Source organism: Balaenoptera ricei, chromosome 11 (assembly GCF_028023285.1).
Source record: "Balaenoptera ricei isolate mBalRic1 chromosome 11, mBalRic1.hap2, whole genome shotgun sequence".
Lineage (NCBI taxonomy): Eukaryota > Metazoa > Chordata > Mammalia > Artiodactyla > Balaenopteridae > Balaenoptera > Balaenoptera ricei.
Genome location: NC_082649.1, coordinates 99,463,039 through 99,487,327, shown reverse-complemented (window position 1 = coordinate 99,487,327; position 24,289 = coordinate 99,463,039). Strand labels below are relative to the sequence as shown.

General features: G+C 38.1%; 1 protein-coding gene across 15 annotated transcripts in view; it reads right to left on the bottom strand.

The window, feature by feature from the left end:
* The window catches only part of SETD5 (SET domain containing 5), a 79,841-nt gene that overhangs the window by 16,246 nt on the left and 39,306 nt on the right, over positions 1–24,289 (bottom strand). For 5 of the 15 annotated variants that reach the window (XM_059940265.1, XM_059940263.1, XM_059940262.1 and 2 more), the window contains 16 exons: positions 22,451–22,643; positions 22,063–22,168; positions 21,528–21,736; positions 21,131–21,189; positions 20,408–20,586; positions 19,428–19,466; positions 15,881–16,123; positions 15,168–15,316; positions 14,665–14,782; positions 13,442–13,551; positions 12,280–12,529; positions 11,824–11,907; positions 10,815–11,072; positions 9,803–10,123; positions 9,142–9,384; positions 3,839–3,968 (listed from right to left, as the gene is read on the bottom strand). In XM_059940265.1, the coding sequence (XP_059796248.1) occupies positions 3,839–3,968; positions 9,142–9,384; positions 9,803–10,123; positions 10,815–11,072; positions 11,824–11,907; positions 12,280–12,529; positions 13,442–13,551; positions 14,665–14,782; positions 15,168–15,316; positions 15,881–16,123; positions 19,428–19,466; positions 20,408–20,586; positions 21,131–21,189; positions 21,528–21,736; positions 22,063–22,168; positions 22,451–22,542 (2,590 nt within the window). In that variant the 5' untranslated portion in view covers positions 22,543–22,643. The remainder of the gene's footprint in view (positions 1–3,838; positions 3,969–9,141; positions 9,385–9,802; positions 10,124–10,814; positions 11,073–11,823; positions 11,908–12,279; positions 12,530–13,441; positions 13,552–14,664; positions 14,783–15,167; positions 15,317–15,880; positions 16,124–19,427; positions 19,467–20,407; positions 20,587–21,130; positions 21,190–21,527; positions 21,737–22,062; positions 22,169–22,450; positions 22,644–24,289) is intronic. The other 10 variants (XM_059940267.1, XM_059940266.1, XM_059940270.1 and 7 more) reach the window with 6 other exon arrangements.

Sequence of the window (24,289 nt, the reverse complement as noted above, 5' to 3'; positions counted from 1 at the left end):
CAGGTAGATAAGCATATTATTTGTATACAATGGCAACAAATACATCCTCTTTACCAAAACTTTTATCTCATAGATTTTCTTTTTGGTAATCAGTTTGGATAACAATTCTAGATGTTGTTAAATAAGAATGGTAATACTGGGATAAGTTGATAACCAATTTAAAAGTTTAATCTAACTAGTTTTCACCATGAAACATAACTGGCAATTGTTTTCAGATAGATGTAAAATAAAAAATCATTCAGTATGTTATTTTATTAGATTTATCATTAAATTCACATTTACTGTGCTGTTACTCTCCCTTCTCCATTTGGCTGGCTAATAAATTATATGAATAAAATTTCAAATACTGAAAACCACCTTTACATGCCACGGAAAAATTTTATTTCGTCATAATATACTATTCTTTTAATATTCTTACAGATTCAAGATTCAGATCACTGAAATCTAATTCAAAAGTAGTACTGTGCTATTTTTTGGAGGTTAATTTGATAAAATAAATTGAGTAAAAATTTTAATGCTACTGAATAGTATTCCATCAAAAGTATGTGTAATAGAAGATAAACCACAAATTCTAACATTTATTTGTTGAAACCCAGGTTGTTTTTATCCTGCATGTGTTTGCAATTATTAATAATTCCATGACTAACACTTTGTATAAAAATTTTGGTCCACACCTGTTTCTACAGAACAAGTACCTAGAACAACAACTACTAGGTTAAGGAATGAACTTTTAAAATGCATGACAGGGACCTCCCTGGTGGCGCAGTGGTTAAGAATCCACCTGCCAATGCAGGGGACACAGGTTTGAGCCCTGGTCTGGGAAGATCCCACATGCCACAGGGCAACTAAACCTGTGCACCACAACTACTGAGCCTGCGCTCTAGAGCTCGTGAGCCACAACTACTGAGCCCGCACGCCTAGAGCCTGTGCTCTGCAACAAGAGAAGCCACCACAATGAGAAACCGCGCATTGCAAGGAAGAGTAGCCCCCGCTTGCCGCAACTAGAGAAAAGCCTGCGTGCAGCAACAAAGACCCAACACAGCCAAATAAATAAATAAATAAATAAACTAAAAAAAAATAAATTAAATTAAATGCATGATAAATCTTACCAAATTGCTAGCAGGGATATTACTTCCCTGTCATTTTTATTGCAAATCCTTTCTCCCAATATTTTTGTCCTCTATTAATTCAGAGAACTAAGGACACAGAAACATTGTTTACTTAACTTTAATTAAAAAACAAAAAAAAACCCAAAACACTGAATGCACATAGAATTTACTTTGGCAAAGATCTAAGTCTTTCCCATCCCCCATGCAAGTAAAAACTCCAGAATAATTTACCAAATCTTTCACTTACATAAGGCCTGCTTCTGGCTATTCTGTTCCATATATACATCCATTATTGCACCTGTACTAATTTAATTACCAGCTTCCAGATTCATATTAGAAGTTAGTTTTACACTTCTAGGTAAAGTACTTCTTTGTCATTACTTTTTCAATTTTTTCTTATTTTCATGTTTATTTTTTATGATAAACTTCCAAGATCATTTAATCAAACCCCCAAACAAACTAGTCTGATGGAAACCATTTGAAGCCAGGAAAGAAACTGACTCATTATATTTCTTCTTTCCATTAAGCAGTACGGGAGTTCCCTTCATTTTCTCAAGACTTAAAAAAATATTTCTCGGTAATGATTTGTTATTACATGTCCCCACCATTATTCCTAGGCAGTTTCTCAGTTTTGTTAAGTTTGGCAATGAAAAATTTTTTCTTCATTTTCTTGGTACATAAATGGTATTAATTTTTGCATATCCAGCAGTTTTATTGAACTCCTGTTAATTTTTTCAAATGATTGTTTAGGCTCTCCTAGATAGATATCCACATCATTTACAAATAATGAACATTATGTCCTTCCCTGCCTGAAGAGTAAAACCATTTATTTCCATACAAATTTAGCTTCTAGGAACTTAGAATCTTTAATGTATCCTAGTATATGACTAATTTCTGTAAATGTTCCATAAATGCTTGACAAGAAATCTGTAGATAATGACAGTAATAATTCCTATTAAGGGTCTGATATGGTAATTTATGTACCTTAATTTAATCTCATATTAGCTCTACAAAGCAGATATTATTATACCCATTTCACAGATGAGGCTCAGAGATAACTTTATAACTTGCCCAACATCATATAGTTAGTAAAGGGTAGAGATGGTCTTCAAATTCAGGTCTGTTGGATCAACTTGCTACCTTTTTTGATTAATATTTTCTTGATCTTTTTGAGAGGAAAAAAACAAAAATAAAGAAACCAAAGCAACAAATAAAAATAATTCCTCAGGATTTACACTAACTTGTAGCAATATACCAAGTCACTCATTTGAGTATTGCTTGGTTTTAAATATTTTCCTGTTTACGTTGTTCCTGAAGGGCAAGGTGTGTCCTTTGAATGTTTCTCACTGCGAGAGACGAGAGAAGTTCAATAAAGGTTGGTGACTAACAGTCCTAATTCCATTCCAACCAGGGCACATAATAACAAAGGCACTTTCCCTATGAGTCTTTGCCAGTCAGGACATGAATTGCTAATACAGCCTCCCTTTCCCAACCTCAAATACATACACACACACACACACACACACACACACAGACCATACACATACATATGTGTGTATACTAGATAGAAGATTTCAGAGTTAAGGTATACTCTCACCGTACTGTAAAAGCTGCCAATAAATTGATAATATTGATGGAAATCTGTTACCAGCATTTCTTTATGTTAACCTGGTTTGAGTAAATCTCCCTAATCTTTGGTGAAGAGAATAAGATATTTTAAATACATGGTATCATTTATCTTCCAGATGTTCTACACTGGGATCTTAATATCCTGAGGTTACACATGCGATAACTTATAAGGTATAATCCAATCTAGGGATAGAAAAACAAAGTCAATAATTAAAAAAAAAATCTATTTTTAGTAGCCTATTTTTCCCCAAATACAGTATTACACAAAGTTTTAATATAAAGCAGATATTACTAGTACAAATATCTTTATTTAATTCAAGTTCATATTTACTCAGGCAATGAATAGAAACAAAGAAGTGGTTTTTATGAAAATCTGAAATATTACTCTGTGACTTTTAGCATCTTATTTATTTTGGTATTTTGTTTTGATTGCATAATATTCACAAAATTGATTTAGAGATAAATAAACTAAGAGGAATCACACAGAACTTTTCAATTAAAGTAATACTGGCCAAGAGAAACTTTGGTAATAAGACTATCCCAAAATAAGTTAAGTTGGTATCAGGTCCACACACCAGTGCTTTCAACTGCAATTCAATTAAAACCCCTGCAAGAGTCACTGGAAAACCAGTGGGCCAGATGATTTTACATGACCCTCCAGTTTGAAAACAACCGATTCATAATAATTTCTCATTTACTTCACTCATCCCCTGCCCCTTCAACCAAGTCCCACCCAACTCAATCACCTACGATTTTGATTCTTTCCTGAATAGTGCCCCACAGCTTTCTTGCTTATTTCCCCTCTTATAAATATGGATATAGATTTCCTAAACTTACTACTTTAAATGTATCTAACCTTTTTTTTAACCATTTCTGCTGTTATCTGTACACTGTCTAGTTCCTTCTTTGTCGTCCTGGGAATACTGATCCCTGACTTGAGATCTCTCTCTTCCTCTGTAAAGACAGATGTAAAGTAACTATTTAGAGAACAATGCTATTTCTTTTTTTTGTATCAGACTTTTTAAAGTACTCAGTGAAATTTTTTATGTAGACCCAAAATAATCATTGCTCATGTATTCAGAAAGGTCTGCCATACATACCTGCATTGTCTTTGCAGATACTAGAAGAATTACTATTCTCATTACTTTGGTATAGGTGCTGAGTTCTAGTCTCTTGGGGTACAGATGATGTCTGGGTCATCCCTTCTTCCAAGGCTTGCTTTATCCAGCGCTATAATGGGAAAAGAACCAGGGACTTATCAATAATCATTTAAAACTATTTAGGTCACCTATTTTAAATGCATTAACCAGGTCATTACATATCAACTGGTGAGAGATGCAATACAATGCATTCATTCGGGTCCACAGTCAAGTAGTTTTTGTCTTGTGTTTCAGCATTTTAGGATAGTGCCCCATCAACTCCTTTTATGGGGCATAGTTGAGAAAACCTGGATTACACATAATGCAGTCCCATAAAAAAGCCCAAACCAATAAAAAAAAATGATTACTATTTAACTTTTCATATTGCTTAGAATGGGATAAATGGGAAAAGATAAGGAAGAAATCTTAGCATTTATTTAAGAGAGACTCCGATCACACAGGATAAAACTAGCATATAAAATAAGTGCGTAGAAGGAAGATAAAAGATCTCTTAAGAGCTGTCTGTCCTGTGTTGGGCGTATCTGAAGAAGTAATAGAAAAGATTCACAGGAAAACTCTGGATGAGGATAAAGAGCTCTTCACTACAAGTACTGAAATGCTTCCAGAAAGTCTACTCTCAGAATATCCTCTGAGTTTTCCCTCCTTGTTAAGTAGTTTGGTTAAATTATCCATGAATAATACAAATCATCACCAGAATAAATGACCTTCTGCAGAAATCAAAAAGACAAAAAAGTAAAAAAGAGCTCTCTAATCAGTCATTTTTTGTAGTGAATAATGGAATCTAAAATGATGCAAACAGATTTTGGTCAGAAAGTAAGCCTGCAGAGATTAGGGTAATAAGATTATGCATCCTGTGGAAGAGAGAAAATTTCTTACCTGTAATTGTGTTCTCTTAAGATACACAGTTGTAGGTTGCTCACCACTCTGTGGCTCTCCTGCCCTGACATAAGACAGATCGAATTTTGATAAACATCAATTTCTGAGTCAGACCCTATCCCAAATAGGAAGAGCAAAGGTGATTATAACTTTACACCTTTAGAGAACCAATATTACAGGTAAGTAAATATTCTCTTTACCAAAGAGAGCAATTCTAATAGATTTACCCTCTTAGAAACTTAGGAAATAATGTGAGGAAACCAGACCATGTGGTCTACCAAATGAAAGCAAGAATAAAATTATGAACATGAGGGGGTAAAGAGTGAGTAAGTATCTAAGAAAGACAGCTCAACATCTACTGAATTACATCAACATTTTAGGATTTGATCAGGTCTCTGAAAACCCAAAACAAGACCAAGAATGAACTACCTCTCCTACATACAGAATATTGATATAAAGATGAAAACTGTCAGAACCATAGCTCCTTACATAGAAGAGACCTCAGAGGTTACCTTGTCTAACGCATTCATTGTACAGATGGGGAAAATAAGGCCAGGGGGCCCAAAAGAGTGAAAATCCTTTGTTATAGATACCTTAGTACATACAAGTTTTTCATCAGAGCAGATGACAGGACTCATTTGGGGTCACTGTGCTTTCTTCCTAGAGAAGTCAATTTCTTATATTTCCAGTGTCAAATAGATGCACCCATAAAAGAACTTACACTCTGGATCTGATGACTACAAAAAGGGAAAGTAGAACCAGGACAAGGGCATTCTAAGGAATAAGATGTTGCTTTGGTTAGCTTAAGGTCGAACAACAGCAACATGATCAATCCCATTCCTCCCTGGCCCTATTTGTATGTCTACACAATATTTCAGGGCCTGTAAAGAAGGAACATGAACAGTTATTTGTATCTAACAAATTCCAATCACCCCTACAGATAATAAATTAACTTTAGACAACCCCTCTCCCCAAGTTCTAGCTACAGTTATCAAGGTCAAAAGAACATTTCTCCCTCCCTGAAAGTCTGTGTTGAACAGAGTTTTAGGAAGCTCAGAGATGGGCAACAGAAATGTCTTAAAGAGTCTCATTACGATGGGGAAAGAGAAAGGAATTAATTTGGGTTTTAGGGTCCAAAGACCTGGATTGAAACTTGGCTGTGCCTCTTACTAGACGCCTAACTCTGGGCGAGTTACTGAACGCTTCTGAGCCAAAGCTTCTGGATCTGTAAATTGAAGCAATAATCCCAGCCTCACAGGGTTATCATGAATGGTGAGACAGTGTGTGTGAAGAAAGCTTGTAGCACAGTACTGGGCACACATGTTCAGTGAGGACTAGTTCAACTGAATTTCAGTGCTATGGACAGAGATATACAGATTAACAACCCTCCAGTGCACATCATGAAATATCAATGCAAAACACAGTGTTTCATTTTCAGTCTGAACGGGAGAACAAATGCCCACACATATTATGCCTACAAGGTAAGTTTAGAGATTTAGAGAGAACAAGGAGGAATACTACTGAAAGGCTTCTTAGCCAGTCATAAATGCTTCCATTCTAAAATAACAAGTGAAGTAAAATCCAACAAAAGACATGCCATAACATGCTAGTTAAGAACTGTGAATCGATTTAATTTAGAAACTACAGAGACATCATAAAACATTCTGCCAAATACTCTAAGAATCTGGGTGCAAATCTACACATGCAGCTTTATACTGTTTTAAACTTATGAAGCTTTTACCTCCTTTAATCAGATATGAAAGAGTAAGCCTATTAAGAATGTACACTGTTCTAACTAATCCCATGGAGGACGGTTGTTCTCATCTATCTGTTTAAATTATATTCTTCTCCGAGGGATTTTCAGAAATTTATTACAATTTTGTTTTATCATGGAAATCTTCTTAGGTCCTGTACTATGTGAGTACTTTCTAACCAATCTAAAAAATCTTCTCCTTCCCCATCTAGGATAAAGCTGAGTTCAATTTCTATATAAGACCCAATTTCATTAATTTTGTCCCATAAAAAGTTACAGTCTTGTTGTGTAATATAATCTTGATACATTAACAGCAACTATTAAATCTGTGATTAAAACTTAATTTTAAAAGACCCAATTTAAGCAAGATAATTTGATATATAAGTCAGCATACATAGCCTGAACTCTTCCGAAAGACCAATATGACACAAACAGATAAAAGTGCCTGAGCAGAGCCTGTATAAAACAAGACTAAGGATGGTCAGATACATGTGGAGAATATAACACGGACATGAGTTAAGTGGGATTTCTAACTGTTGCCAATGGAGACACAAAGATGAGATACAGATATAAGTCCTAAACCATAACCAGGTAAAAAGAGCTCTAAGAAATGGATTTTCTATCAGATTTGAAGTCATATTTCTACACGTTTTTGATTTTCACAGAACTCTGCTACTTGGAAAAAAGCAAGATGGGAATAGAAAGATTATAACCCAGCATCACAATGATCAAGGCGGTATTTTAAGAGGCTAGTCCGTACTATTTACAATTCAGACTTCACTACTACTCTGTATTAATAATTGTTTACCCTTCTTAAAGGACCAAAATAAGAAATTCTATTATCTGACTTGATAAGATGCTTCAGTAGTTAACATCCTAGGAAATCTAGTACTGTGTCTAGCCAAAGACAGAACAAAAGGAAAAAGTTTATTTCACATATATATTAAGCCATCTCTTGACTTGTTCCTCCAAACTAAAGACCATATTTACAGCTTCTCTAATTGTTCAATACTACTCTGAAAATGTAGTTAAAGATTCTGAGCTGTTACTCTTAATGAGGGACTGAGCTAAATGTAATAGGAAGATTAGTTTTGCATGCCATACCACAGTTAATGCCCTTCTCCAATTATTACAGAATTAGGTTAATCATAATGGTCATTAAATGGCAAATACTTTTTTTTCCTTCTCAGATAATTTCTAAGATCCAGGATAAGTAACTTGGTATAATAAAAGATCCCCAGAGACCCAACCTTCCTTTATCACTTAGGCAAATTTCTAGTCTTATTTCCTTCTTAAGAAAGTTGTCACTGTTTTCACTTCTGACACCTGGAAGTTACGTTAGTCCATCATCCACAAACCCTTCTGGCAAAGATCTCATGGTCAAATTTCTCTTTAGGAGTTGTTCTACTTGGTAATTTCCCCTAAATAAACCAGTAAGTGACTCAAACACTTAGGTAAGATTAGGAAAAGACTTTCTTCAGTGTATGCTGCTCATTCAGTGGTAGTACCCTTCCTTTGTGTGCAGATCCTTGTTGCCCTCCTCCCCTCCATATCCCACACCACTTTGGCTCATCTTTTATGCCCCCTCCCCCCAAGAAATAGTATCTGCTCTTTGGGAAAAGAGAAAAGCTTTAAGTTTGGAGGAGTCAGGGAAGACCTGCCTGGAGTTGGAGACTTCATCACATCAAATAATCTATATGCAGCATCCTCATGTACGTGATGCCAGTGGAGGAGGGCAATGGCAGACACTGAGGAAGGCAGCCTGAATCCAGATCTGAGGATAAGAGAAAAGGGTGTTCCAGGGAACAGACTCTACCTCAAAGGAAGACCAAATGAAAGGGTGTCCTATACTTCTAGAAACACGAAAATGACATTATAGGTCTGAGGGAGTGATCTATTCTTGAGAGACACCTTTGGAAAATATGTAGGGCTTCTGGGAATTAAGAAAGAGCATTCCAAAAACAAACAACCGTCAAATACTACTGTCACTAGATCCAAAAACAATATATAACTAGAGAAGAGTGAGAGAGAGGCAGAGAGAGAGAGAGAGAGAGAGAGAGAGAGAGAGAGAAAATTTTATAGTGGGTTCCATAATCACTAGGGAATAAACAGTCCAACTTGTCATTTGATCAAGGAACAGGAATTATGCCAATTGTAAACAGGACTTTTCCTCTACTCTCAGTCAAATGATAACAGTGATTGAATTAATCCAGAACACAATTCAATCATTCTTTAACTTGTGCAACAGTGCTCTAGAGTACCTGGGGCCCAATCTCACACAATAATCACAAATGGACATGTTAACCAATATCACAAGAGCACACACAGAACACCCCTCCCTACCCAGTCACCAACTGCTATGTGCTCTCAACTCAGTAACCTCAAGGGCTCTCAGAAAAGACAACAGTGAATACTCACAAACTGAGCACCAAAAATGTAGTATACATCCCACCTTAGTCTCACTGACTCTTGATGCGTCAGTATTTGTGGTTGAACAACTAACTCATTATAAACTCATATGGGCAGAGTGTGGCTATCTAGAGAATGTGTTAGATATGTCACCAGTACTGGAATCCTAACTTGAAAGAAAAAAACCGCGTAAACACATACATACCTTTTTACAGGAGCTGAACGTGCCATCAGGCAGAAGCGGCCTTCGACGCCTCTCAGGAATAAAGGGTGAGCCAAAGCGAATGTAGTGTTTGGGGGTGGTGCAAATTAACGGGGAATGGATAAGACCGGGTAACATGTTCAGGGTCGTTGCCAGTACAGTTGGGTCCGTGGTGATACGTAAAGGGCACTCAACAGGGCACTCTTGCTTCTCTGCTTTGTCATTCAACCACTCTGTAACTAGATACTAAGTTAAAAAAGAGACCATCAGTTGATGCTGCAGATGCAAAAGCCAGAGGCAGCAGTGTAGCTCACAAACACAAACCTCATCTAGAAACTAGACAGAGGTAGATATAGCAGCTGCAGAGAGTATGAACCGCACATTCAGAGCACAAGGGTATCTTCTTTCACCCTCTCCATGACCACTATGGAAGGAATGATTTCAGCTATCAGCAATTTAAACTCTGCCTAAAAATTATGGGAACAAAAGTAAGGTAGCAGGATGACCTCAGCCCTATGTGTCTAAGCATTTTATCTAAAACTTTCAATCTAATAATCCTTAGATTATTATTATTATTTTTTCCCCTGGGGATTACAGGTCCTTTCACTTTACTAAGCCACAGATTTTGGCAGACTACACTTACGAAGATGTACTTGTAACTCACCTTTTTGGTTTTGGGGTATTTAGATGCAGCACGGTTGACATGGGATCCAGCAACTGATACCACAGTTGGGTCAGACCCTGTTAATTGCCTGTTTTCTCCCGAACTGTCTACATTTCCAGCTTCAGTAGGAGTTACTGAGCTGTTATTTCCCCCCTCTTCCAAGGCAGCTTGTGATAACTCTGCCTGCTGTGCAATGGCCTGCTTTTGACGTTTTAGTCTTTGGGCTGAACTGGTCCGGTACCGAGAAATTCGACTCTTCGGTCGGGGCCTAGAAGGCTTTGCTGGAGGTGGTTTGGGGACTGGTTTTTCGGCAGCAACATCCTATAACAACAGCAAAGTTAACTGCTTACCAGAAATTTCTTATCAGCAAACATTCTATCCAGTTTCCTATTCACTTTAAGCATTCTGAATGTTTACTGGTGAAGAAAGTGAGCGTTTAAAAACATTAATTTCAAATGTAATCCTTATAAAATTTATACATTTAAATCAGCTAAAAAGGCTACAGGAAGATGTCTCAGTTAGTTATTTCTTTTTCTAATAAGTATTTATAAAATAGGTCTAAAGTCAGCTGAAAGTAGCCACCTAATTTTAGGTTCTTAGCAGGGAACGTAATTCTTCCTTTGTCTCTTTCCCCAGATACTGAGGTTTTAGCTTAAGGCTTAGAATCCATGGCTAAGGTAGGAAAAGGAACGAAGAATTAATTCTGAGAATCCTATGAAAGGTCAGGTACATGACAGTGCTACACAGAGAGCCAAAGAGAAACCACATGATTTTTATGAACTCACCACCAACAATATCTGGCAGAAATTGTAGAAAGTCCCATTTTAGTCTGAGAGTATCTAGTCATTCAAACTCTGTCTCCTTGAATCCCACGAATCAGCTGACTGAAAACAGCCTCACTTATTGCAAAATAAGGCAAAGCTGAAAATGCTGATACTAACCATTCCAAAAGATAGGTAACTGATATTAGCAAAAGAAAGACTATCTAAGACCTGGAGTCTTTTCATCTTACCCCTGCTTGGGAAGACCTCCGGGTGTTCACTCCAACACTCTGTGGGTTGCTTGGGATGGCAATGTTTGAAGCAGGGTTGCTAACTTCAGATTCAGGGGCTTCAGTTTTTGTCTCCTCTCCCACAGGAGTCTCTGAGGTGGTGGTAGTAATCTCTATGTCAGAGTTGCTCTGTTCCAAGGGCTGATCCCGCCGCTTCTTTCTTTTCTCTAAGTTTTCAAAAGCATGCATGATGGCTTCAACCTTCCTATCTTCCCGGGTCTAGAAAGAAATAACATTGGCATAGAAGGAAGCCTCAACCAGGAGAAGGGAACAGCTTTTCAGAACTATTATTAATGGAAATTGATAGACATTTATAGAAAATACTAGTAAGATAATACATATATCTTTGAGAACATAAGATAAAAACTAAAAATGTTTCATCTTACATGTTGCAAAGAGTTGTAAAGAAAGGCAAGGTCAAACCCAAGCTTTTCAAAAAGGGTCAGCTATTTTGAAACTTTTTAATACAAAAGAAATATAGCCATCAAAACCAATTTTTCTCTGCAGAGTTCAAAAAAAAAAAAAAAAAAGTCAAGCAGATTTTCTTAAACAGCTTCTCAGGGACAGAAATAAACATGACTGATTTCAGTCATGACTGAATCCATATGACTGAAGGTTTTGTTTGTTTTTTAAATGTCAAAATCCACACAAACTTAGGAAATTGCTAAGTTAGAGTAAGTAGCCTAAGGATATTTTGTTCCATTAAGACAGTTTTTTGGAAATCAGACTGTTAGTAAGAAACCTCTTAAAACCATCATCTGATAACAGTCACTAGAGAACTATGTGTGTGTGTCTGTGTAAAAAATCATAATAAAATCTGCTTTATAGAAAAAGCCCACACTGTGACCTAGAGGTGATGGCATAGTAACTTACTGAAGAAATGAGATGATATAAATTCAGAAGAGAAGGAGTTTACATGCTATAGGTAACATGAGTCAGCAGGAACAAAAAGACGTTAGAAGGTACTCACCCTCTTGCTATGAGCTGGGTTCTCCTGGTCATCTGTAATCTCTTCTTTCTCTTCTTCTGCTTTTTCTTCTGGATTGTCTATTCCCTTTAAGATAGAGGAAATATTCAGCTGTATTCTTAAGCTCTAAGAAAAATCAATCCCTGTTTTTTTGCTGGTAGCTTAAAACTCTAGAAACAATTTCTAGTGCTTTATAGTGTTACTCATGTGGGGCCACATGATAAACACAGATGATAAATCTCATTCACTGGACTGAAACCTGATAAGTACCTGAATGGATGTTCTTGACATTGTAAAAAATAATAAAAAGATAATGAATGAAAGCACACCCACCATGATATGAAGGTTATTAAGTGTTAATGTAGATTCCCTACATAAAACAACATGTGGCAACCTGGGATCCTCTTCATCTGAAGAGGATCAACACCAAAGCAACAGCCTCTGACCAGGGGAGATTACCTCATGGTCACTGGATACAATCACTTTCTCAGGAATCTGCTCTGGTTGCTGATTGTTATCCTCTTCTGGAGCCTCACTCTGCTGCTCCATCTCTAGCTCTTTCCGTCGTGCTTTTCTGCGTCTTGTCTCTGCTCCGATGGTGGGCAGGCTTGGGGGAGGTGGAAGTGGCGGCTCTGCAGCACTGGGATTCCTTTTCTGTATAGGGCAATTCCGGTTCCCCTTGTGACATGCACAGTCCACTTTGTAATTACTGCTCCAAAGAAACAACCAAAAGTGCCTGTTTCAGTACCCTTGAATATCAGTTATATTATCCATTCATTCTTTTGAAATATTAGTAATTTCCTCTAGTTTCATCTTTGAACAAGGTAAATAGTCATTAAGAAAGTCCTATAAATACTTTCAATAGTCTGTGTTTCTGTATATAACCCCAACTCTTCCCCTATACACGGTCAGTGGAAAGGAAATGAAGTCCCCACTAAATTCAATTCTCCCAACTGTCTACGCTATTTAGTGGGCAATGAATCAGTGACAGACTCTACAGTGGCCGTACTTATCTTGTGTCTACCTTCACCATGTCCTCACTTTTACCTACTGATTCCCTACTTATTATTAATACCTTTTCTTCTTGCACCTGTGCCCAAACATCAATTGCCACATAACCCCTTTTTGCCTGAAAGGACCAAGGGAGAAAAAGCATCCATTTTACAAAACCCATCACATAATCACCTATGACTTGCCATCTGTTTTTCTGCATTGCCATGTACAGCTACATTACATGACTTGAGTGGATGGAGCAAAGCTTTAAATTCTCATTCTATATGATCCCTGGTACAAGTGCTGTGTGCATAACAATAGATGCTACTGCAATTTCTACGAGTGTTTCATACAAACACTTTTTGTTATTCTTGCTACATAGAGGCACAGGCCAAAACACCCTTGGTTAGAAGACTGGTAAGCAGTATCACACTATGTAGCTGTGTCTCTTAAAATAACACCCTCAGTCTGTCTTTCCCTCCACAATTTCTAGGCAGAAAATGCATTACTCATGGAAAGATTAGGTTTAAAAAAAGAAGCAAATGGCAAGGCACAAAAGCAGACTGAACAGAATAGCTTAATCTGTAAGACAAGCAATTCATGTTAGGAAAGGTTGTGGAAATCTTACCAGTTACTGTACTCATAGTCAAATGCTATGGTGACCTCAGCATCCTTGGTGATGGCAGACACAGCATAGATACAGAGGTGAATCATCCCATCTGCAATCATGTGTCTCACCTGTGTGAACAAGGCTTATGGTTATGATTTATCAAAAAGACCAGGAACTCTCCATAAGAGGGAAAAAACCTTTTACCAAAATGATATCTCCTCACTTAGAGTTATGGTAGTCTGTCATTTAACTCCATCATTTCATTTGAAACTATCATATAGTAATTGAAAATTTATGATATTTCTTGAAATAAATGAAGAAATCTTGAGATGTTAGCAATCAGGGTCTGCTCTACATCTTTTTTTTTTTTTTTAAATAAATCTATTTATTTATATTTATTTTTGGCTGCATTAGGTCCTCGTTTCTGCGCGCGGGCTTTCTCTAGTTGTGGCAAGCGGGGGCTACTCTTTGTTGCGGTGCACGGGACTTTCACTGCAGTGACTTCTCTTGTTGCAGAACGCGGGCTCTAGGCACGCAGGCTTCAGTAGTTGTGGCACAAGGGCTCAGTAATTGTAGCTCGTGGGGTCTAGAGCGCAGGCTCAGTAGTTGTGGCATACGGGCTTAATTGCTCCGCGACATGTGGGATCTTCCCAGACCAGGGCTTGAACCTGTATCCCCTGCACTGGCAGGCAGATTCTTAACCACTGTGCCACCAGGAAGTCCCTGCTCTACATCTTAAAGCTGTTTTCAGTTGCACCAGAAAATTAAAATTCCTTAGTCTGTAAGAAAAGCTCTGTGGATTTTCTTGCTGCATCTGATGTGGTTGCACTCATTATGCACCAAATATTGAACTTTAGAAATGTCTAGAATCTCTCTCACAACCCTATTAGCTAAAATCTAAAAAACTGCAACCACACACCTTCGTTTTGGCCCAATGATAAAATCTTTTATATGGCAATTCTTTAATATAACCTCATTGACTTCTTATCCAGTCTAGCTCCTTCTCTTTAGCAAATGCTAACATGCTTTTTCCCATTTCTGCCTTCTCTAAAGAAAATCCATTCCTTGCCCCCATCTTGTTAGAATAAATGCATCATTACTTTTGTTTTTCATCTCTTACAACGAAAGGTCATAACCATTATCTACAGACCTTAATCTGGGTGAAGTTTTCAGACTGCTTCTTCAGTTGACTTGTCCTTTTGGTGGTTCCATTCAAAGAGAAATTGCTACAGAAATCTTACCTCTGCATTTGGTGTACATGATCTTCTGATGAACCGAGCATCATTACCGAAAGTACGTGCATCCACACACATCTCTACACCATTGAATTTTGAGTAGAAGAGCACAAAGGGGTATGGTCTAGGGATATAATTAAAATTCCTGTAATTCTCAATACAAATAAAAAGGCCACCCCATGATTTCAAATATGAAGCACATGCTGACAGAAGAAGCAGTAGTCCTTTGCAACGCCTACACTTGGAAAACATCACATGCTTGTCTGCTTCTGATTAAAGAATAGGCACAAAGCAAGGAATGCTTCGCTTGGAAAGGAGTCATCACCACTTTATATGTTAAACAATTTGCAGGTTTATTTGCACTTCTCTACAAATAGCAGAGAGGCGTGAGCTTATTTGAGCTGTAATCTTTTCCCCCAAGAGCATCCCATCAACCAGGATGGTTTTTACAGCCATATGCTCAGCCAGGCCCACTTTAGCCCTTACTACTCAATGAATGATGCTCTTACTTTTTGAAGAAATGCCCATTGACCTCAAATTGCTGCCGTAACATGACTTTGCCTCGATACTCTATTATAAGAGTGTCCAAAGCCAAATCTCTTGCAGCCCTCAGGATCTTCCGGTGCTTCTGAACACGAGTGACTCTTCCCAACTGGAGCTGAATAAAATCAGAGTATTAACATTAGATAATATCAATAGCAGCTTAGCAGACATTTAAAATATTTCTTAATTGAGGAAAAGGCGCCAATATTTTTAGGTTTTATTTGTATATGTTACTTAGCTTGATGATCAGACATTTTAAAATATGATAAAACCTTAGTATTTCTAGGAAACAGGCTGCATCTAGTGAACCTGCCACCCCCCCAATCCTCAAAGACAAGAGAAAAAAAAAAATCTAAGAAAAATATATGATTAAAATTTTAGTGGCTCTATGTGTAATGTAAGAGCTTAGGTTTCTATTAATCTTAATAATTCCTACTGAGGCTGTATAAAATTTCCTATCCTAATTTATCTATTTTTAATTAATAAAGATATGTAGTTTAAAAATATGTATCCGAACAGTTCACAGTTACTGTACTTGCTTTTAGTTAAAGATGCTCAATAGCTGGCTAATTTGTTATTCTAAGGCCATTTGAAAGAAACAGTAATTCCAAAATATGTCCTTTTCCTGGGTTCTTAAAATCTCAACTACTTAAGGAGTCTTTAACCCTTTGATCCTTACCTGCATTTGGGAACCAATAACTGTATTATTACAGGCCAATTCAGTCTTATTAATAGTGTCTAAAATAGCAGGTTTGCCCACAAATTCCTTGCTAGAATGTAGATGTTGTTCAAGGGCGTTCTGTACATCTGCACTGTACTGATTAGTGAAGGCTTCTTCATACTGATCAGTCCATAGTCTTATCCGATTTTCCCATCCCTCAGTTGTGTTCTCATCTAAATTCTGTGCTTCAGAAGGAGAATTCTGTAGAGAACAAAGGTCAAGTAGGTTAGGAGAGTCCATAAAAGGGCGGGGGTGGGTGGGTGGGTGGGGGTGGGGGTGGGTCAGGCTGAATATCCAGAGAAGATTAGTTTTCACTTGGCAGTTGGTGTGGCATAAGAGTAATGGCCTGGGAGTCAGGATCTGGCTTCTATCATGGTTTCATTACCAATGAGCTGTGAGGTTCAGCTTCCTCATTTATAAAGTGAGAAATTAATCTGGATTGCAATTCCATCCCATCACTGTGATTTTATGACCATTTTTAAGTCATAAAACTCAAACTTATCAGAAGAATGACATCAAGTTCATAAGAAAATCTTCATAAAAATGAATAGAGATACCTCAAAATATCCACATTGCTTAAATTTCAATACTTATCAAACAACAGCGTGCCATCTCAAATTGGTAGTTTTACTAGCATCCAGGAGAATGTTTTTGTGTGACTTATTATTTTTAATATACAATTAATACATGTTCATTCTAAAAATACATGTGACCCAAATAAACAAATAAGTAACTCATACTCTTGCCTCCCATAGAAAAAGCTATCATTTCGAGTATATCTTTCTAGCACTCTACTTTTGACATTTTAAAACAGCCACCCTCTGAAGAGGTGAGGTGGGTGGAGGCACGTTGGTAGGGGCAGTGTAGGAAATGCTGAGAGATACTGTGCTATACCTCTCTCGGAAAACCGCTGCCCTCTATCACAGTACAGTACTGAGGAAAGATTATTACATCTCACCAATATCATCCTAAACAGTTTTATACGTGCTTGTGCTATAGAGACACAGCTGAACTCTGATACATGTTCTCCTCCATGGTGTTCAGGACTTAAGGTGTCGTCAGAAAACAAAACAAACGTGTGATGATGTCACACTAGTGACAACTAGAAGGAAAAGACACTATAGTACCAAAGCTACCTGCAAATCCATGTCGACTCTAAACTTGCAAAAACAGGTATAAAAAAATTAAATATAGTTTCCACGAATGACAGAGAAAACATTTATACCCATTATAACAATTACTTTCTTTCACTTCTGTGTCACTAGTTTTGATTGACTATTGTCTACCATCCTTCCCCCAAGGAACAGGGAGATCAAAGGAAAAAGTTAACACCACTGTTTTCCACATTTGTCACTAGAGTCCAAAAGAATGAACAATAAACAAAGGGATCTAACAAACACCTAAGGCTAACACACTGAGAACAGACTATCACCAGCTTGAAGTGTCAGTAGCAGCTGAGCAAAAGAAAAGTACAAAAGTTGAGGCTTAAGGGTGTTTATAAGACTGGGGATTAGGGGTGCCCAAATAGTATTCCCAGGTTTAAGCATCCAGTAGTGATCACTGAACTTATGACTTGTTAAACAATGTATACTGGAAGCCTTTGCCGTAATTTTAGCTATTGTTCACTAATATAACTCTGTCTACTCTGCTATCCCATTCTTCCGGGTACTGGAGACCCCATCTCAGTGGGTTTAGAGCAGTGGTTCTCAACCAGAGGGGGTTTTGCCCCCAAGGAGACATTTAGTAATACCTGAAGTCATTTCTGATTAATACACCTGGGTGTGTGTGTTATTGGCACCCAGTAGGTAAATGCTAGGGATGCTGCTACACAGCCGACTGTAATGCAAAAGACAGCCCTGATCCCTACGAAGAATTATCTGGTTCAAAATGTCAACAGTGTCGAGGTTGAGAAACCCTGGTTTAGAGCAGTCTCCAGTAGGGAAATTCAACTTTGGGGTTAAAAAGCCAAATGATAGGTTCTTCTCATTCTTACGGTATTGTTCCCACTCAGATGCTTGGTGTAGTTCTTACTAACAATTAATTCTGAGTACAAAATTTATAACTCAGTTTAGAATTCTGATATGAGAATAAAAATAAACCAACTAGTACTTTTAAATTATCTAAAATTTAACATGCTTATGGGGCTATCTGTCAACATCTCAAAACTGCAAGCAATATTTGGGGTTTACATGTAGTTTTCTGAGAGAGCCAGTCAACTGCTTTCAAAAGGTTTCAAACCTCTGGAGGCAAGTTACAATAGCTAGCTGATAAAAGAGAAAAGGGCTTAACACCTGGGATCAGGGGCTACGTCTGCCCCTTAAATCTATTGAAGGTCCCCTCTAAGCAACTGTCTCCTTGCAGGAGATAGATCTAAGAAAGAAACAGTAATTGTGTTCCAAGACATCCCAGGATTCTGATGGTCTTGGGCTCTTAAGTCCTCTCCCATCTCTTTTACAGATATGTACAAATCTATTTATGGGTATATGTAAGGTGAGGCCTTCTAATTTTATATAAAGTGCTACCTGAGATCTTTTTTAACATGAATCATATTGGTGTTCCATATGTGTGTGTGTGTGTGTGTGTGTGCGCGCGCACATGCATGCATAAATCCTAAGAAAGCTTATCCTCACTAAAAGAGTTTAATGTTTACCACAGAACGGTCAACAGGAAAGATCCTGCTTTTATATCAGTTACACATTTAGGCATAAGTATACATATGGAATTAAACTCAACCTTAATTCTAATTAAATGCTTGGAAGCCATTAAGTAATGGTGTGGGAGGTATGCTGTCCTTCTATATATACACATAGGTAAAGGAAGATACCAGACAGTATATTCAAATCTCCTCTGGGCAAACTCTTTCCTTATCACCTAGTAACTGAAAGTCCCTTTAAACCATTGCACATAATTGCTCTATTCTCCAACCACTACCCGAAATCATGCCTCAAAAGCTCTTTTATTTGATAATTGAAGAAAAGAAGCACACTAGCATCACCCGAGTCTTCTATACCAAACAGACATGCCAGGAGAAAACAGCTCAAAAGTAAGTAATTCCAGTCAGAATAATTCTTATCAAAACTACTACCTTCCTACTGATGAAATTTATCCTTCCAACTGGTGATTAAAGCCTACATGGTGCTAGGGTGGGTGCACAAGAGATCCTCTATCACCAGAAAATCCTCACTCCTGAGGTGGAGGCCAATCACAATGATGGAAAACATCAGCCTCATTTTGTTTGGCAAAATGTCACTTACCCCCACCCCGAGAGAAGCAGCTAATGAAAAACCAATAAATGAAGGCTAATTACAGAAAGGGAAAATATTTCAGAAAATGGCCAAGAAAATCTACTTTGGAGAAAGGCTCTATGAAAACTGAATGGCAACAATTACAAACTAACGAAAAGCAGGGTCCAAGATTCCCAGACCATCAATGTCAGGAAAGAAGCTGACCAAAATGCAAGATCACAGTGAAGTAAAACACAGCATCAGGGAAGAATACCCCTTACCTTCATCCGCAAGGACTTCCGGGATCCCTCTCGAAATGCCTATCCCAAAGAGGAAAACAAGTAGAACAAAACAAAACTTGGTACCAAGAATGACAGTTATACCTATCTGAGACTAAAACTAAGGCAAGAACTAGTGTTCTAGTCTGTCCCCTTTACCCTAGGTAACAAACACAATGGAATTCCCCACACTATTATCAAGAATAGGGGTAGCACATGGCCAGTGAACTCTGAGGCTAATTCCAATACTTTCCATTGCGGAATTAGGTAATAAACAGGGAAGAGCATGCATCACTTAAATCCTATATGCACCCCTGACACTAAAAGAAAAAGTAAATAAAAATGTTAAGTAAGGCTGCAGATTTACCAGTTCTGAAATTAAGAAGGAAACAAAGACCAATCCCCTTAACAAGGGGTGGGCAAGTCACCTAGGAGCAACAAAGTTGCCGTGATGGGGAAGAAAGAACACAAAACAGAAGAGATTTCTTCTGGAGACTTTTTAGTTGAGAATACAGGAAAGTGACCACAACACTGAGTAAGCCTAGACCATTCAAGAGATGTTTCCTGAATTTTTTGAAACAAGGGAAAAACAATCAACCAACGACATAAAGTGGGCATGTACCAGGACAAGAATTTCAGACTGGGTTTTGGGGTTGAGGAGGTGGGAGATACTGTAAGGACAGTGGAAGCCTAGACTGGAGGCTGCAGCACACATGGGCTTGTGCCAGGCGGGGCTGGGATTTCATACCTGGGATGGGGGCTGGAGCAAAAGAAACTCTGTGCCAGTTGTGATGATATGGAATGGTATAAGAGAGGTTGATCTACATGTTCATAATACAAATTACCTGATTTGTGCAAGCAGAGCAAAAGTGGCCCTTCAAACATCTGGATCAAATTTCTTAAAAGAATTCTGGTGCATTCTTCATACAAAATTTGGGCTATTTCAGACACATTTCTATTTGAGATAGTTTTACCCTTCATACCTTGATTTTCTTCGTCTTTGGTGCTGCACGACCCTTTTCTGGACTCTTTTTCCGCTTCTTGGGTTTGGTTCTTCTGACAGTTAAGGTGATGCTTGTAGGTGTGTGCTGTGTTGCTGTATACAACACAGTGGAAGGAGAAAGCTCCTCATCCCAGCTTTCTGTTGCACTGCTATCCCCACCTGAAAAAAGGTTATTTCATAGTTCACGTTGTACAAAAAGCCTCATAAATACATTAAAAGCAGCTTATTCCTTTAGCTCTACCCCATACCCAGTAAGTTATTACTTCTACTATTAACTCTATTATCTGTAGAACATATACCTACATTCCATACAGAAACAAGATTCTTTCTGTATCATTGGCATTAAGCATACAAACCCTGTTCTATATCATGTATTTCTCCCCTTGAATTCAGTCCCCAAGCTCCACTGCCTCAATGTATATGTAACATAGAAAAGGATGTGTGTGTGTGTGTGTGTGTGCACGCACGCACATGCACATGCGTGCTCACAAGGATTATTTTGATTACTATAGGGCTAAAATTGTTGACTCTGGATACAATTAATTCACAACAATAGAATTACAATGGTCTTGAGAGGACTTTAATCACTGTCCATGAAAAGAGCTGGGGACCACAGGAACTTACAAGAGGGGTTCTTGGGATGAATATTAAAACCACAAAATAGTATATGTCAAAATATGGTCCCAACCCATCTCTGGCTCACCTGATATGTTGTCCTGCTTCCGCCGATGAAGTCTAATAACCTTCCCCCTGCTCATTCCCCTAAAGAGGGAAAATAAACTTAAAGTAGTCCTTCCAACAGCATGCAGCGCATCATCACACACGTGGGAGAAGTATCTCTGCATATACTACCCCCTTCCTCCCACCTACCAAATGTTTCCAGGACATTAAATTTCATATCAAATTCAATAGCTTTAACATCAATCTCTCATTCCTTGTTGTCAGCAATTCTCACCTAGTGCAGAGAATTCGAGCCAAGGAGCACTAAGGAATCATCTACATTAACAAACACAAGAAAGAATACTTTGAGCTTTTCCCTACTAATGAGAAACCCTAATCCCAGCAACCCAGGGTTGGATTTAGATGGAACACGATCTTACCTGCACTTGTCACAGTTGAGAAGGAAGCCATCCTGAGAAAGACCACAAGGACACCAGGTAGGAACAGTCTCTCCTTCAGAGTTCGGGCTGTCTCCACAGCGTTCCTCTACGGGCGACGGCAGGCCATTCAGGTCAGAACGGGGGATGATCGTCTGGACAGGGGGAGAAGCAGGAGGTGTCGGAGGAGGAGGGGCTCCGTAATTATGATCCTGAAAATAAGATTTTTTAAATCAACAGTGTCCAAACACTGGCCCCTCTCTCCCCTAAAGTATGGTACATATGGAAAGAAAGAAGAAAGTAGTACCCTTCGTTTTTTGGCTTCAACCAGGAAAGTGATAAAACAAAATGCCAAGGTCAACTGGGACATAAAAACAAGAACAATGATGCAGGGCTAGACGTCCGCTGGAGGCAGGGAAGTGCAAAAGGGGCAACTTCGTCATGCTGCATATAAACATTTCAAGAAAGTCACAATGTATAAGAATGGATTACACTCCAGGAAGATCACTGCTCTGGAGAGAAACAAATGCATACTCACAGCATAAGGCAGTCCTCGACACCCATGTCTCTGAGTGGTCCCATAATTATGAGTGGAATACACGCTCTTCTCATTAACTGCTGGACTAGCCTCCACAGATTCAGGGCTGCACAAAGGCGAAAAGCAACGCATGATAGCATAACACCTAATCTTCCCTTAAACTAAGACTTAACTTCCCATTCTAACCCCTCCTCTTTCCACAACCACCAGCCACTAGAATAAGAGAAAGAACTCAGTGAAACAATCTGATTAACATAACTAAGCCTATAAATAACAGTAGGAGTGTCATTAAATGTGGATTTGTGTGTAACATGAAGCCAGTACAGGCAGATGTCTCAAAGCAGGCACCTGGAATACAAGGTGTCCCTAATGACAAACACAAACGTACCAGCTGAGCAGGGAGTTTCCCCTAGAGAAGCCACTCTGGGCTGGTTTAGACTCAGAACTATTCTTCTTAATTGGATCTCTTAATACTTCCATGAAACCTCACATGACATTTGCAGTGAGTGAGATGATGAAAGTGCCTTCTGCACTGCCCCAGGGACCAGGCCCTCTTCCATTCACTACCAAGACAGGATACCCTGAAGAAAGTACAGGTAAAAACAATGGCATCTTATATTTATCATACCTCTCATCTTGATGAACCCCCAAACACCTTCCAAATATTAGAGTAATAATTTCTCATCTACCAATGACATGCAAGCATATCAAGGACACAATTATTTAATAGCTGCATGATAATACCATAGAACTTCAAACTATTCAAAACTGTACTCAGAAGTTTAGTCTAACGACAAATAACAACAGTAGTATTGGCTACCATTTTGAATTGCCCATTATTTGCAAGGTGCTTTATATGTATTAATTCATTTACTCTGCCACTACTAAACATGGTAAACAGCACCCCATCTTTACAGAACACGAAGTTGAGGTGGTGAGATTATATGACTTCACCAAGGTTACCCACTGACAGAGCCAGGATTTGAAACAATGTCTGACTCCAAAGTCTGTGCTCTTTCCACTATGCCTAATTGGTTTGGAAACCAGGATAACTTTCTTCTTTTAAAGAAAATTACATAAGATCTTAAGTAACCAGGCTTAGTGAGAAGCTTGGTTGAGTATTTTTTTGTACCTTCACTGAGTGGAAAGTAAACTGTTCAAGCACAATTTATTAAAATAAAATAATTATAAATGTGTTCAAATTTAGAAATTTAATGTAAGCCCTTACTTGATAATAAAAAGGCATAGGTGGCTAAGGACAAAATTCACGTTTTGGGGCAAAAAGAACTTTAACTCTGATTACTTAGGTACCTGGTTAGGTTTTGGAGAATTTTGAAAGATAATTAAGGAATGCAATTGTATGATTTGCAGAACTGAATAATGGGTTATCCGTCATTTAAATTAACCAGCACTGAGATTCACAAATCAGAAACTCCAAAGACACACATAACTCAGCCTTAGTGGTGGATCAAAGGGTCTTTTAGGGAATCAAATAATGAATATTGTTTGCTTCAAGTAATGTACATTCTTCCTGCTTGGAAATACACGTAATGTAGGACTTGGCAGGATTCAAGTGTGCAGTTCAGTGTGGTGCAATGTCAGCTGAAAAGTGAGGGATAAAAGAAAATTCTGAGATATGTATCCAACTCACCCAGTTATATGCTCCAAAACTGTAAGAAGGGATCTTATAAATAACAGCAAAGGTAATTTCTAGGTGAAGAAGAACTTTAGACACAGGAAAGTATTCTCTGTTAGTGAAGTGCATGCATTTTATTACTTAAGAGTGTCTGCAAGATGGGAACTGGGCGGGGGTAGGGGAATACATCAAGAATGCAGGTCAGTATTCTTGAGAAATAGATGATCTGAACGTGGCTCACTGAGAGGCAATCAGCTCTGAGTATTAGGAAACAGGTGGGGTTTCTTAAATAAACCAAAGGCAAACAAGCATTAATAAAATGAAGGTAGAATTTAGTTTCTAGGATGGACAGGTTAAGAGAAAGTAATAACTTTACACAACACTGTTAATTTACTAGATAAACAAGTATTTCAAAGAGCTGTACATATTTTATGTAAGAGATTTTGTACCACTGAACACATGGGGTGAAACATGACAGCTGTTTATTAGAAATGGAATTTGTTTTTTGGACGGGAAAAAGGAAAGTGGCATGAAATAAAAGATGGCCATGGAGATGGAGCTATGCCAGTTGTATCTTACCCATCTCCAAAC